Source organism: Desmodus rotundus, chromosome X, assembly GCF_022682495.2.
Source record: "Desmodus rotundus isolate HL8 chromosome X, HLdesRot8A.1, whole genome shotgun sequence".
Taxonomy (NCBI): domain Eukaryota; kingdom Metazoa; phylum Chordata; class Mammalia; order Chiroptera; family Phyllostomidae; genus Desmodus; species Desmodus rotundus.
Genome location: NC_071400.1, coordinates 11,633,326 through 11,647,484, shown reverse-complemented (window position 1 = coordinate 11,647,484; position 14,159 = coordinate 11,633,326). Strand labels below are relative to the sequence as shown.

The 14,159-nt window shown below is 41.5% G+C and overlaps 1 protein-coding gene and 1 long non-coding RNA gene across 5 annotated transcripts in view; one reads left to right on the top strand and one right to left on the bottom strand.

The window, feature by feature from the left end:
• Positions 1-484: 484 nt before the first annotated feature.
• On the bottom strand, positions 485-13,509 carry SLITRK4 (SLIT and NTRK like family member 4). 4 transcript variants are annotated; one of them, XM_045191286.2, is made up of 3 exons: positions 12,368-12,567; positions 9,562-9,666; positions 485-8,675 (listed from the first exon to the last, which is right to left on the bottom strand). In XM_045191286.2, exon 3 carries the CDS (start codon positions 8,623-8,625, stop codon positions 6,109-6,111), a length of 2,517 nt encoding a protein of 838 aa, XP_045047221.1. In that variant the 5' UTR covers positions 8,626-8,675; positions 9,562-9,666; positions 12,368-12,567; the 3' UTR covers positions 485-6,108. The 4 variants fall into 4 exon arrangements, with proteins under 4 accessions (XP_045047221.1, XP_045047222.1, XP_045047220.1 ...); XM_045191287.2 differs by lacking the exons at positions 9,562-9,666; positions 12,368-12,567 and adding an exon at positions 13,185-13,509; XM_045191285.2 differs by lacking the exon at positions 9,562-9,666.
• LOC128780013 (uncharacterized) overlaps positions 13,033-14,159 on the top strand; it is a 73,706-nt gene continuing 72,579 nt past the window's right edge. Inside the window, exon 1 of the long non-coding RNA XR_008426013.1 lies at positions 13,033-13,117. This is a non-coding gene — a long non-coding RNA (uncharacterized lncRNA). The remainder of the gene's footprint in view (positions 13,118-14,159) is intronic.

The window sequence follows — 14,159 nt, the reverse complement described above, 5'->3', positions numbered from 1 at the left end:
GAGAAGCAAAAGAACTTATATATATGACCTGTGGACATGAACTAAGAGGGGTGGTGAATGCTGGTGGGAAGGGGGTTACAGGGCAGAGGGGGGCAAAGAAGTAAAAAGTGGGACAGCTGTAATGGCATAATCAATAAAATATACTTTTAAAAAGTGCAGCAACCAGCAGAAACATCATTTTGGGCCCCAAATACCTACGTTTATTTGAAAAATCTAGGTAGTCAAGGCAGAAACAGTTTATTTGTTTATATCAACTAAATAATTCCCTTTGTGCATAATTCACTTTCTGTGCATTCCTGTGTGTGTGCATGTGTGTGTATGTATAGGTAGGTAGGTAGACCTGGCCTGTCATATAAACCAATAAACAATTACATGAGCTAAAAACATTATTCACATTTCTTTTTGATGTTGAGCTTCACTAATTTCACACTAATAAACACACTGAATGGCTACAAATATGACCTATAAGAAAAGACTTTTATTAATGAAAACAGCATTAAAAGTACTGATATCAACTCCAGAATTTTACCACAATAGTTCAGTTTACATGGAACAATGATTGAAATATACATTGCAATTTTTTGTAGGGAGAACAGAGCTTACCGTGATTTTCAAAGGCTTCCATGACCAGTATCCACTGTACAACATGGCCTCCTTAGGCTGCAAACCAGCAGCATATAAAATTATCTACTTTATGATGTGCCAAATAAGAAAAATATATTGTTGAAGAACTTTAGAAGAGTATTTCCTTCCTATAGCTAATTTAAAAGTGATATTTTATGTTTTTTCATTACATATTCATATCATTTCTCTGAAAGCCTTATTCATGAGCTTTTTAAACAAGTAATTTCTCATTTTGATGTATTATTAAAAATCATAAGAATTTCTATTTATCCAGTGTGTCTACAAAAGCAAACTGAGGTGGTGGGCTGAGTAATTCTTTCCTGGTTCTGGATTCTGGAGGCAGATTTGGTCATTATGATTTAATGAAAAATTTGAATTGTTTTATTCTCAAAAGCAATTATTTGGCTCAAAGTATTCAAGTAGTTGTCTCAGAGCCCCACTTCATTTTCCCTCTCTAGACATAAAAACAACAGGCTAAAAATAACCTTTAAAAATTAAAAAGTCTTAGTGTTTCATATAAGATAGGCAATTCAATTTGCTTTCCTTGATTTCCCCTTCTAAAATGCAATCTTATCAACCAGTGGGAACTGAAACAAAATGAAATTCAAAATTAGATTAAGTGGTGGTGGGAAAATGGAGACAACTGTACTTGAACAACAATAAAAAAAATTTTTTTTAAACAAAACAAAATTAGATTAAGGATAGCTTTCCACGCAATAAGCTATTAAAATTCATTTAACCTCTAATTTGCTTTTAATTTAACAAAGGACAGCTCCCCAGCAAATCTGAAATTGAGGGTTAACAATTATCAGGTGAACTTGATATATGTCGTCAATAACTCCCGGTAAGTGAAGCCACAAACAGGATATTTTAGTTTAGTCCATCTGACCATGGTGACTAATTTAATGAGTGCTGGAAATGAAGCCAAACTTTCATTTGATGCCACTTGTCTACATAACTGAGTGACTGGACCCAGTGCTCTGTGCTCACTGCTAATAAAGAACTAAAAAAGTCACACAATCATGTAATGTATATACTGTGATACATAAGACATTTTGTCCAAAAATATTTATATAAGCTACCTATACTGTTTATATCTTCACCACAGCTAGATATAGACCTAAGGCCACAACAATCTTAACTTATATTATCTTTGTTTCCCTCTCTCTTTATATCTCCTCCCATAAGGAAACATGCCTTAAATCCACTTTATTGGTCAACACAGACTGTTTATAAGTCTTCGCTACTCTCAAATGAACCATGATGCAGTTGGCTCATTTTTCTCAACCATAATAATCCCGGAAAAACAATAGATTGATGGGTTTGGTCATTTTAGAAAAAAAATTAATAAAAATCACAATCCACCCCATCAATGGGTAGATAATCAGTAACTAGTCAAGTTGGCCATGATTACAGGAAGTCTTGAAGTTTTGCTAAAGGTATTTCAGTAGATAGTTAAGACTGAATATTATACTCGCTTGCCTGCAGTTATGTCAGCTTCCAACTGATTAATGGCAATGAGCAAGAATCAAAGTATGTTGATCTTGGCACTACCCGACTCTTCTCTAAAGAAGCTGTCAATGGAAAGGAACACAGATTGCAAAGATGTTTGAAAAGAAAGCATCTCATAACATAGAGTTAGCAATTAAATTGAATACAAACAGTATTCTAAAGCTCTATGTCTTACCCTCAAATCTAGGTGAAAAGATCAGTTTGGTTACTGCTTTATTTCTTCTGAAAAATAATGGAAAGATAAATAAATATATTTAACAAACTGCAGCTTCAGAAATACCATTGTAGCAAACAATTTTATTAATACTTTCATAAAATGGCATTTAATAAATTTTCTCTAATAATTTGATGTTATTAAAAGCAAACAAAAGTCATTAAAACAGTTCCTTTCTGTGATTTACATTATCTTTTATAGCATTACTTGATTTTTGTCTTATAAACTAACCTAAAATACTAATAATAAAATCAGGGTAAAAACAATACAATGTATTTTCTTTATTTCAAAATAGTGATTATAAATACATTCTTAATATATTTTCTCCCCAGCTCTTTGGATGCGACAACAATAAAAAAAGTAACTCACTGTGCTCATTTCATACAATGTCAATGTACAAATCATGCAAAAGATATTATAAATTAATATTACTGCCATACATTTCTAGATGTATTCTGTTATTTCCACAATATCTGTTGATGTTACTCATGAGGCCATGCCCTGTATAATTTATGCATCCTTATGGCTTAAAAAAATTAAATGGTTTTTAAAAGCAACAAAAGAAAGCTGGTCTTAAATGATTTTCTAATTAATATATTTATTCAGTTTGTTATGCAGAATGGAAAACTAAATATAGAATATAAATTGCCTTATAGACTTCAATCACTGTATTTTAATAGCTGCTTTCTCATAAAATTACACAAAGATTTACTTTTAAAGAATTGAATCATCTTTATTGATTTCATAAAAAAATAATTTAAAACTTGATTTATATTACACGGACATAATATATTATCTCAACCCCTTCACTGAATTCATATGCTCTAATTTTCTTTGCAACCATTCTAACAGAGTCTAAGCACATGATACAGTGCCAAGAAGCCCATGATGTGTCAGACCACATTAGAAATGAGCACTTCTTGGATTCTCTAGATTTGAATCAAATTCTACCAAAAACGCTGTACTAACATATGTATCATTCCTCAAGGGGTTAAACTAACATCAAGGTTATAGCTGAAGCCAACAAAATGTAGATACAGTATTTTAACTGCTCTTGTACTCAACTAAAAACTTATGCCTAACTACATTATCATAAAATATACAAGTAGAACTAATGAGAGACAGGTGCAAAATAGTATACACTGTATAATGTAGGCACAATGACTTTAGTTAAGAAAAATATATCAGCCTTAACCAAGGATTTGTTACTGTAATTCACTTACAATTAGATCCTCCAAATAACCACATATCTTTAAATTACTCTTTTTGTTTTAAAAAAGGTGAACATTTATACCTTTCAGCAGAAAAGTTTGAGATAGCCAATATGCTACAGCAAGCTTTGAGATGGTGGCAGGCACTCTTGCCATTGACCACTGCAGAAACCTTGAAACATCTTCAAAGCATCACCACAATGAATAAAAGGCATCATCCCAATGACCTATGATCCCCAGATCATGGATAGAGCTTTCCAGTTCTTCCATAAGTGTCTACTTAAGATTTTTCAATCCATCTATACTTTATTGACAGGATAAGCTAAAACACTTTCTATGAAGCCTTTCTGTCTTTATCCTGTCAGTATGCATTAGGAGCCCTTTAATCCATGGATGCATGCAAGCAGGGTAATGGTATATTAAACGTCCTTATGAAATTGTAGATGAAAAGCAAGCTGTTGGGCACACATCTTCATGTCTTTTCTTTCAAGATCAGAAAGCAAGTATTTGTATCTTTTAAATATTCATATAAAGTTTTCACAGATATTGTCATGAAAATTAAAATTACACATTAAAGTTTTAAGAGCACCAGCACACATATGCAGACAATTTTTTTGCTATTTAAAAAAAATCTTCAAATTATTGATATGTATGCACACACACACACACACCTGCAAGAATGCCAAGTAGTTTGTGTTTTTTTTTTAAATCTTGGAACAAACATAGAAAACCCTGAATTTAGTAATCAGTAAAGGGACTAATGTCACAACTCTAGCCATAATATCATTTTGGAAACTGTACTAAAACATCTGCCACTTGAAATTCATGAAGAATGTCTATGTTGTTTACCTTCTTGATCATCTTACTGATGAATACACTAGTTATAAAAGATGGAGCTCCAAAAATATACATACACAGGTAGGCTAAGAAGGCAACGTGTTTTGGGATGTCACTTTGCTTATCAGGAGCTCCTAAAAATCTTCATATATCTCCCATTATAAAGTATCTCCTTCCTTTGACCAAGTTTGACTCAAAAGTTAACAGCACAAGCAAACACAGTGGCATATCATTTGTAGTTGCAGACTATGAACTCATCTGAGACCAATGAAAGCATTTTACAGAGTGGCTTTGATAGCCGAGGTTACCATGATGTTTAATGTTCTACTTGATTATCTGATAGGAGTCAGGATGATGAAAGAACAGGATACTGATGCGAGATATAACTATTAACCTTACTCATTACTTTAAAAATACTCATTGTGAAAACTATTTTAATTAAGCTCCTAGAATCCTGAAAAGCAAGACAACTGATGGCAAATAACAACTGCCCCAGACACGATACTATAAAACTAAGGGACCTATTTTAAAATGCACAGTTGGTAACAAATCTGAAGATAATATGCTGAATTCTCAAGAATAGCACAGAACTGTTTTTTTAAATATTTTTGTTTGTTTTTTGGTTTTTTTGTTTTGTTTTTAAATTATACCTGATCACAATGTCCAGAATATTTCTGTACACATAAACTTCATTGTCAGTTTGGTATATTTTTTCTGTCTAAATTTATACTTATTGATAAATTCCCTGTGACCAGGAAAACAAGTCAGGCATATTAAATACATATTAAGGAGTACATATTTTCCTATTTAGTATACAAAGTACTTCATAAATATGAATTATGTTACAAAAATAGCTTTGGGTGCGCTCACACGGTAAGCACTTTGCTAATTTTGGACAACCTTTAAGGATTGTGGGTATTTCACATAACTGAGAACAAACTCTAATGTTAGTTTAATTTGAGCCACGTTTAATTCTGATAAACATCACGTATTTATTCAGATCACCACAAACGCTATGTAACTCACATTGATTTTTTTTCTCTTTTAGGTTTTATGTATTATAGACAGATAATGCTTAAAGTGTTCAAATTTATTTTATAGTTGTGTGATGCATGGTATATTTTAAACAAATATTTGCACAATTTAACATTATAAATCCAGCGGTTTCAAGATGCAGGCCATAAAGGTTACCAATTTACAAATACTATCGAATGTTCTCTCTTTGCATGCTTTTTTTTTTTTTACTTTTCAGATAATCTTTACACAGAGTTGTTACAATTCCACAAATCAAAAGGATTACTCCAGTTCCACCAACTTAATCTACGTGCAAGATGAAGGACCCAGCTGAGGTTCGAACACTGGTACCAGTTTTCTTGACTTTGCTTTACAAAGCACAAAGAGACAAAGGTTTTGTATTGAGGTACAAAACACATTTGCCTCTTGAGGTTAAATTCAGTGTGTTATGTATATAAAGCATCCCTTTGGCAATAGAGTTTGCAGTATCCCCACAGGACTCCACAGTATAGGTTTTATGTAGTAAAATCTATTAAGGAAATTCTTTTCTGGACACATCTTTGCAGCTGCAGTTAATGAGACACCTTGGAAACACCTGCCTCTATGCCTATTGATAATATAGTATTTGGAAGTTAGAAGTCAACAAAAGGCACTTTCATCATTAAATAAATGTCCTCTGCATGAAGATCACATGACCTAGATCTTGTTCAAAGCTGTCTGCTCCTCAAGGACCTGAAGGTAGTCGGGGGAACTCTGGAGTTTTGCCTTCAGTTCAAAATACTCGCTGCTCTTCCTTTGCTCTACAACAATTTTACTGTGGTTGCCGCCTATCAATGACTTCTTGTTTTTTTTGTCTTGTTGTTTTTCTGGATAACGGATCTCAAAGCCACTGACGCCTATGCTATTGTACTCCTTTTTGCTTTCTAGAAAATTCTGAATAAACACATTGGAATCCCTGCTCGGGAATAATTCATCCAGCTCATCAATTGTGCTCAGTCTCTTTCTGCTATCTACATGTAGTAAGTCTTTCTCCTTGTCGGCAACATTTCTCATGACCACTTTCTGTCCCGGGGGATCTGAAAACATGAACCCAGTTTCCGACTCTTTCAAGCCACATGTGTGGCTCTTGCTCATCTGTTCTATGGTTTGTGGAATGAAAGCTTCTGTGCTCAGTCCGTCTTTTTTATTGGTTTTGTGGTCATGCTTCCTCAGCTGCAGCTGCATGGAGCCACACTCTGGGTTCCCCAAACCTTCATGTTTTACCATGGGTTTCTTGTTTCGTCGTAGCACAAAAACAAGAAGGCAAAAAGCAACAAACACAGTTAAAATGAGGACCACTAAGATACTTAAGATTAAAATCGACAGAGGCACTGGTCCACCAGGAGGACTTCGAATAGGACCCAGCGGGGTGGTGAAGGTAATGGCAGGTGCAGGGCTCGTGAATGGTGCAGATGGCTTGTTTAAGAGTTTTGGACATAAGATTTCATTTTTGAGGGACTTCAGTTCAATGTTAGCAAACTGAACAGGTGTCTCACATTTTAGTTCTTTCACAATAATCCCATCGTTCAACTTCTCCAGCCACAGCTTTAATGCCACCAAGTCACAAGTACAGTCCCACGGGTTGCCTTCCAAGTCAATCTGTGTAAGAGATTGTAGTTGATCGAGGACCCCACTGACAGGTAGGTACATGAATTTGTTGTTCCTCAGGTTCAGTCTCGCAAGGGGTGCTCCAGAAAAAATGTAAACGGGTAGGCTCTTTAAGAGATTGTTGTTTAAGTATAGTAACTGCAAATTTGGCATTGAGTCAAAGGTGCCCGCTAAGATTTCTTTAATCAAATTGTACTCCAAATACAGATACTGCAGGTTATGAAGGCCTGAAAATATTTCGGGATAGAGTCTCTCAATCTGATTGCCATTGAGATACAGCCTGCGTAAATTAGTGAGATTGTGGAATACATCTCCCTTTATCACTGTAATCTGATTGCTGCCTAAATGGAGCAAATCCAGTCCTTCAAACTCGCTGAAGTCTGAGATATCCACATCTTTGATGCTGTTGCCATTGACATGCAACTTCTTGGCATTCACGGGTCTTGGTATCAGTTCAGACATGGACAGTATATTTTTCTCTTGGCAGTTGACACTCAGTCCCAAATCTGAAGGATGTGTTTTACAAGAGCAAGGCGCTGGGCAAGGTGTAAGAGGAGGCACCCTTGTTTGGTAAGACACAATCTGACTGAGATTGCGATTGGAGAGGGCTTTGCCTGCCACAATTCCAGAGATCTTGGAAGGATTTGTAGTTTTCGGTGGTTTGGTCACTAATCTGTGTAAGGATGTTTGAGTAGTGTGACCGTTGGGAGTGGTGTAGCCATTTTCCAGCTGAGATGGAGGCAGGATCCGTACATCAAAATCACTGCCTGTGCCCATGGGGCATAATTCTTGTTTGTTGGTTTCTTTTAAAAGCCTTCCATATAAGTCACTGGGAGTTTCACAGATAGCTTCTCCTATGTAAATGTTATATGGCATATTCTCCAGCCAAGCTTTTAAAGGCAACAAATCACAGCTACAGTTCCAAGGGTTATCTTCCAGTTGCAATTCAACAACACGGCCTATGTGTTCCAGAACTCCAATATAGGGGAGCTTCTGGATTCTGTTCCCTCGTATATCCAGATGGGTCAAAGATGCAAATCGGAATATATTATCAGGAAGGAATGAAATCAGATTGTCATTAAGAATGAGAACTTTCAGTTTGTGGAGCTTATTGAAGGCTCCTCGTTCAATATACTTGATTAAATTGTAGTCAGCCTGGAGATACTCCAAGTTCTCTATGCCAAGGAAAGTGTCAGCTCGGAGAATCTTTAATTCATTGTTGTTCAAGTGCAACTGCTTTAATGCACTGAGGCCAAGAAAGGCTCCTCCCTCAATGTTCTGCAGTTTATTATTTCCCAACTGCAGGGATACTGCATGTGAAAAATTCAAGAATGTATTTGGATAGAGGATATTTAAAAAATTGTTTTGGAAATTGAGGTGATAAAAATTTGACCAAGGTGGTTTCAGCTGGTTTGGTCTGTAGACTGAAACCTTCTCACAGTTGACATAGAGCACATTCTCCACTGACACACAGGAGCATACATTGCAAATTTCCACCGATATGTCGGAATCTGCATTTGTCGAAGAAACCAGGGCTGACAAGATCAGAAAGAGCCAAAGAAACATCTTCTTGCAATCAGCAAACAACGTTATGCTTCTGAATAAAGAGAAATAATCTAAAAAATAAAAAGAAAACATTTTTTCAATTATAATTACTTGAAAAATTATTTGTGCTTATAACTACAGTAACTGAAAATCTGGCTGTAATTATTAGCTTTGTATTTTTAAGGCACCAAAGCTCTAAGCATTCTCACTTACTCAAACAATAACCAACAAAAATGCCATACATTTAATTGCCACATCTGTAGTTTATACAACATTTACAGGTGCAGAACACGTGACAAACAATAGGAAAAAAGACTGTTGATCATGCTTAAACCTTAAAAATCTGAAATATTTTCTCTACATGGACCACCAAACTGTGCCCTTGAACAAACAGAGACCTTAAGCTTCCTATTCGAAACTCTAATGACTGATCCTGGCCCAACATGGTCAGCCTGTAGTTAGCACCACAAAGGCATTTCAATTTGTAGATTTCTACCCTCTAGCTTTCAGCTTCAGAAGAGGCTGAACAGAGGAGATATTAGATCCCTGCGTTCAATGGAGGATGCCAATGAGACAATCCAGTTGCTGTAAAGGGGACAGTCAAAAGGCCAAGGTAGAAGGAGCCCTGCAGAAAAGATATGCCTGAGCTTCAGCCCATTGGGAAGCACATTGCCATGAATCAGTTCACTCCTGTACACTACTACCTAAAAAAACCCACACACACACAGATTACCCTGTGAGGTTCTAGAAAAATTACTGAGTAAGGAAGGCTGAGTTTTGGATTCAGATAAATTAATGATATCTAGTTTCCTGTCAGTCCTCTTCCAAAAGGGGGGTGGGGGGGAAGCCTTTTGTCTTTGGGTTCCTGAATGTAGGAGAGAAACCTTCTTGCTCCTACACTGCTTACCTGATGTCCACACAGCTTTCCCTCCCCCAAGAACTGTATCTCCTACCTACCTGGCCCTCTTCCATTACTTTGTGTGCCATTTTGAACCCAGGTCCGACTGACTGACACTTAGCTCAAATGCTTATCTGCTTCATTTTCACCACAGACTGCCACTGCTGGGGAAGAATTCACACACTACAATCATTGAGTGGCTGTATCTGCAGCAACAAATACAGATATTACAGCAAATGTTTGTCCTAAAATCATTTCCCAAACATCCCCTTCCCAATATTACCACCCCATGTCTCTCTATAAACAAATCAAGTATCACTTTAGTGGAGTTTAATGCTTAGCAAATTAATCTGTTTTAGCCAATCCTTAAATACTGCATGCATACACAAATATATGCAATGCATCATAGAAAAGATTAAAAGGAACAACAAACATTGTGCATTTTATTGATGCTATTTTAGCCACGTCTTTTCCATCTCAAATGGGAAGCTGGCTGCAATTTCAATATGGTTACCACCAAATATTAATTAAATAAATCACCCAGGAATACACAATGAGGGAATGATACAAAGACAGAAGTGTCACACAGAAACTCCTTTGTTTATTTTACCCATGAGGAATCAGCTAGTGGTAAACTGAACATGTCTCAAGGTAGACAATTCATTAGCCACGACCCAGGAAGATTTGCATTTTAAGTAGTTCGGTTCAGCATACAGGAAGCACCGCCAAGATTCTCCTTGGCTGCAATATAGACCTGCATTCCCCCTATTCACTGTGACAGCTTGATTGGCAGTGCAAAAGAAGTCATAATTCTTAAGTACGACATCATTCAAACCAACTTTCATTGTAAAATCAAAATTTCACTTGATCTTTTTTCATTGCTATAGATGTGGTTCTCAACAGTAATTCTGGTTCGGTTGAGTCATTTCTTGTTCCTACCCCCTCCCCCCAAGAAACCAAAAAGTAACCAAATTAAAAACAAAACAAAACAAAAACCTGAATTCAGTACAAAAATAAGAACAAGGAGCATCAAGAGATCTCAAAAGCATAAAGAGCTACCTTCCTTCTCCTAATTTCTACTTTAGGTAGGGGGAGAGGGGAGCGCAAGGAAGAGCTAGCAAGTTCCCCAATGCAGCTCTGTCAAACAGAGGAAGCCAAGACAGCTGGAGATCCAAGCAAGAGAGCTGGGGAGTCATCCGCCCAAGGAGAGAAGGGAAGAGAGACTGAAAGGGCAAGAGACCGTGGAGAAGTGGAGAGAGGAAAAAATCAAGAGCTGGGAGAAGGGAGCTAGCATGAGGGGAAGGGGGCATTACATGTAAAGGGAAAAAAACTTCACATTCACTCGGCACCAACTAAAACATGCCCATTTTAAAAACGGGTGTGTGGGAAGGCAGCAAAGAAAAAGAAAACACAAAGTATGAGTTAGGTACCAAAAGCTATCTCTTGGGCTGCCAACAGTGGCTTGGCGCTCTCTCTCTCTCTCTCTCTCTCTCTCTCTCTCTCTCTCTCTCTCTCTCTCTCTCTGTGTCTCTGTCTCTGTCTCTCTGCCCCGCAAGACGCTCAGTTCCCAAGGCTGGTCAGGATTGCACAAACCTAGCTTTACCACAAATCCAGCATCTACCTGAGTGCCGCTCCTGGCGCTCCGCACTCGTGTGGAGGGAGCTGGCCTGCGGGGAGCAAACAGCCCGGGAGGGTGGGCCGAGGTGGCACCCCTGGCCTGGGAAACCTCCGCCCGCCCGCCTAAGGCAGGGTGGGGGGCTCCGTGGAGAGACGCGGTTACTGCCGCCCCCTGTGCGCTACCTCGGGCCGGCAGCGACGCGGCTGGAGGGGCCGCTGGCGTTGGCGCGTACCGCAATGTTTTGCCGCATCCCGGTGCCCGGGGCCGGCACCAGCCCCCTCCCGGGTCCGGGCCCGAGCAGCGGCCTCGTGGGCCCTGCAGCGTAGATGGGGACCACTCCGGATGTCTTGGGGGCCTTCAGACCCGCTGCGCACACATTTCTTCGCGCGCTCCCGTCCCACAAGGGGCAGCTGCTGGAGTTTCCGTCCGCCTCTCTAGACCCGGACGTGCGGTGGTTGAGGGGCAAGATATGGCCAGCTCAGGCCATGAGGGCGATGGCCACTGGGGTGTCACTGGCCCGCTTTTCATATGAATAGTGACCCTGTCGTTCCTTGGCTGAGAACGGCGGCCCAGGCTCCCCCTTGCCCACACCGCCGCCAACCCCCCCCCCCGCCCCCCTCTCCGTCACCCTGGCCAGCCACAAAACGCTGCTCTCACCAAGCCAGATATCAGCTCAACATTTGGGCATCTTGCAAAGTCGCGCTGCCAGCGCTTGCTCAGCTTTGCAGGGCTTTTAGAGTTACCCACCGGCTTCTCTCGTATCCCCTTTCTTGCTGGGTGCCAGGAATCTCCGACCAGCTCGCGGGCCACTGCCCAGAGCCTCAGATCCACGTCCGCCTAGAGTGTCTGCGACGGGGCACACAGAAAACAAAGCCCAGTGCAGCGGCCCCGACAGTCCAAGCCTCCCTAGACTAGGACACTTTCCTCGCCGCCCCTGCCTTCCTGGGGGGCAGCGAAGCTAAGAACAGCGGATTCTTTCGGTCCTCAGGGACTTGCGACCACGCCGTGGGCAGGCAAGCGGGAGCGGAGGTGGAGTAGCCAGTACGGCCGCTTTGGCCACTCTGCCAGCCCCAAACCAACACGACCCAAACTAAAAATAATAAGCTACCTGCCCCCCTTCGCGCACGAGCGCGCGCGCGTGCGCACACACACGCGCGCGCACACACGCACACGCGCTACCGAGCCGAGGGGAGAAGAGGGAGCGCGTGTTAGTGCAGTTGTCTCAGCCCCCACTGGAAATTACCCACCTTCGGAGCCTGGTAGCTGTTACAGGGCTTGCAGCGCCACGATCCGTGCTGCAGTTTCAGCGATGTTCACTAAGCGATCCCATCTTCAGCTCCTCGGCGCTCGCTCGCCCGTCAAACCCTCCAAGCAGCCAGGGCAAGTGAGCAGGCGGGCAGAGGCGCGCGCGCACCGGGCCAGACACCGCGCGAGACACCGCGCGCGCACCCAGCCTCTCGCACACGGGCTGCACCTTTACATACACTTGCTCAATCCCCGCCCCCGCCCCCCTTCAGCATACACGCAACCCTCCCTCCTGACACTCAAGCACCTCGACCCCCGCACATTCCTGAGCTCCCCCGTCCCCCACTCAGACACCCCCACTTGATTTCTACCCACACACAGGGAAAGGCAGCTCACTTTCCTCCCAGCATCCGCCCCCTCTTTATTCCTAAAACATCCCCTAGGGAGGAGCGACCCCTTTCCTCATGCATAGAGACAGTGGTTCCCTAATGCGAGGGTGCCAACCAACCTCCATCCCCCCATCACATACACGCAAACTCGAGTCCTTTCTCCTCCCCCAGTCCCCTAAAAACGAAGGCACACACGCACGCACACACACACACACACACACAACGGGGCGTTCCTTTGAGAGAGCAACCAAGAACCCAGGCAAAGCCAAAGAAACATCGGAGAGCTGGGGGGAAGATGGGTCGAGGGAGGTAGACTGGGGCGTCGAGTCTACGCAGAATTGAATTATTCCAGGATCGAGGGGGGTGAGTCAACAACAATGACATTCAAAGGCAACAATCGCACTTGGGCTTTGTATCACGAGTACAGTACCTTTGGCTAATTGTCACCCCACAGAACAGAGGGCTCCGGGAGTACTTCTTCGGTAGCGGGCGATCCTGGATGGAGCCTTCTTTGGGGCCAGCTTCCTGGGATCCAGTAGTTTTCGCACTCCCCCTACCTGTCTGCGTGTAAGGGGCTGGGGGCTTTAAGGCAAAAGTGTGAGGCTTTAGCCCAAAGTGAGACTATTTCATGGGTTTAGGAGACGGCTAATTCTCCGTACCTTGGAACTCTGCGAGCCTTCGGCGTCGAACGGGTTAAGCGGGGTGATTAAGGAGCTGGGGGTGGGGAAAGGGTATAGAGATAGAGGAAAAAGAGGTGTGGGACTGGGAGAGATGCCGCACTTGCTACCAAAAGAAGAAAAAAAAAAATCTGCTTTGGCTACTGAGCATGCCCAGTCCCCAGCTCAAGCCCTATAAGGGAGGCATTGTGTGCGTTCCACTTCTCCGGGCTTTGGTTGTGACCGGGAGGGGACTTTGGTTGGATAGGGTGGTGGTGAATGGGAGACTTTAGGGAAGGGGGACAAGGTTTAAAGCTTTTGGGCTGGTCGGAAGGGTCTGTGAAAATAAACACGGGGTACCTCGGGGAGATAGAAAATGAGACAAAATGGACTAAGAAAAGTCACTTCAGTAGCTCCTTCATTGTCATGTCTGTACCAAAGAGACTTAAGCAGTTGCCATCTCAAATATACATTCAGAGGCTGCAAATCCCGCGTGTGGATTGTCTAGGCCCATTTGTTAGTGCTTCCGCAAGAGGGTAGGAATATCCTGAGGAAGGGATATAGTGTTCAAGCCAGTTTCGTGCAGATTGGTAATTTAGTCCGTGTGCTTGATAAGAAAGCAAGTGTAACTATGGGGCGGGGGAGTTTGGCTATCGTGTGTGTATTTCAAATACCTTGCTTTCCTAACAAGGAAAGGCTGAGCCGGGTCGTTCAGCTCGCTTCTCCCCTAACCTTGCTGTTTGTGTAGG

Excerpts from the sequence above, each read along its gene's own strand:
- SLITRK4 (XM_045191287.2), bottom strand. The coding sequence starts at position 8,625 with ATGTTTCTTTGGCTCTTTCTGATCTTGTCAGCCCTGGTTTCTTCGACA.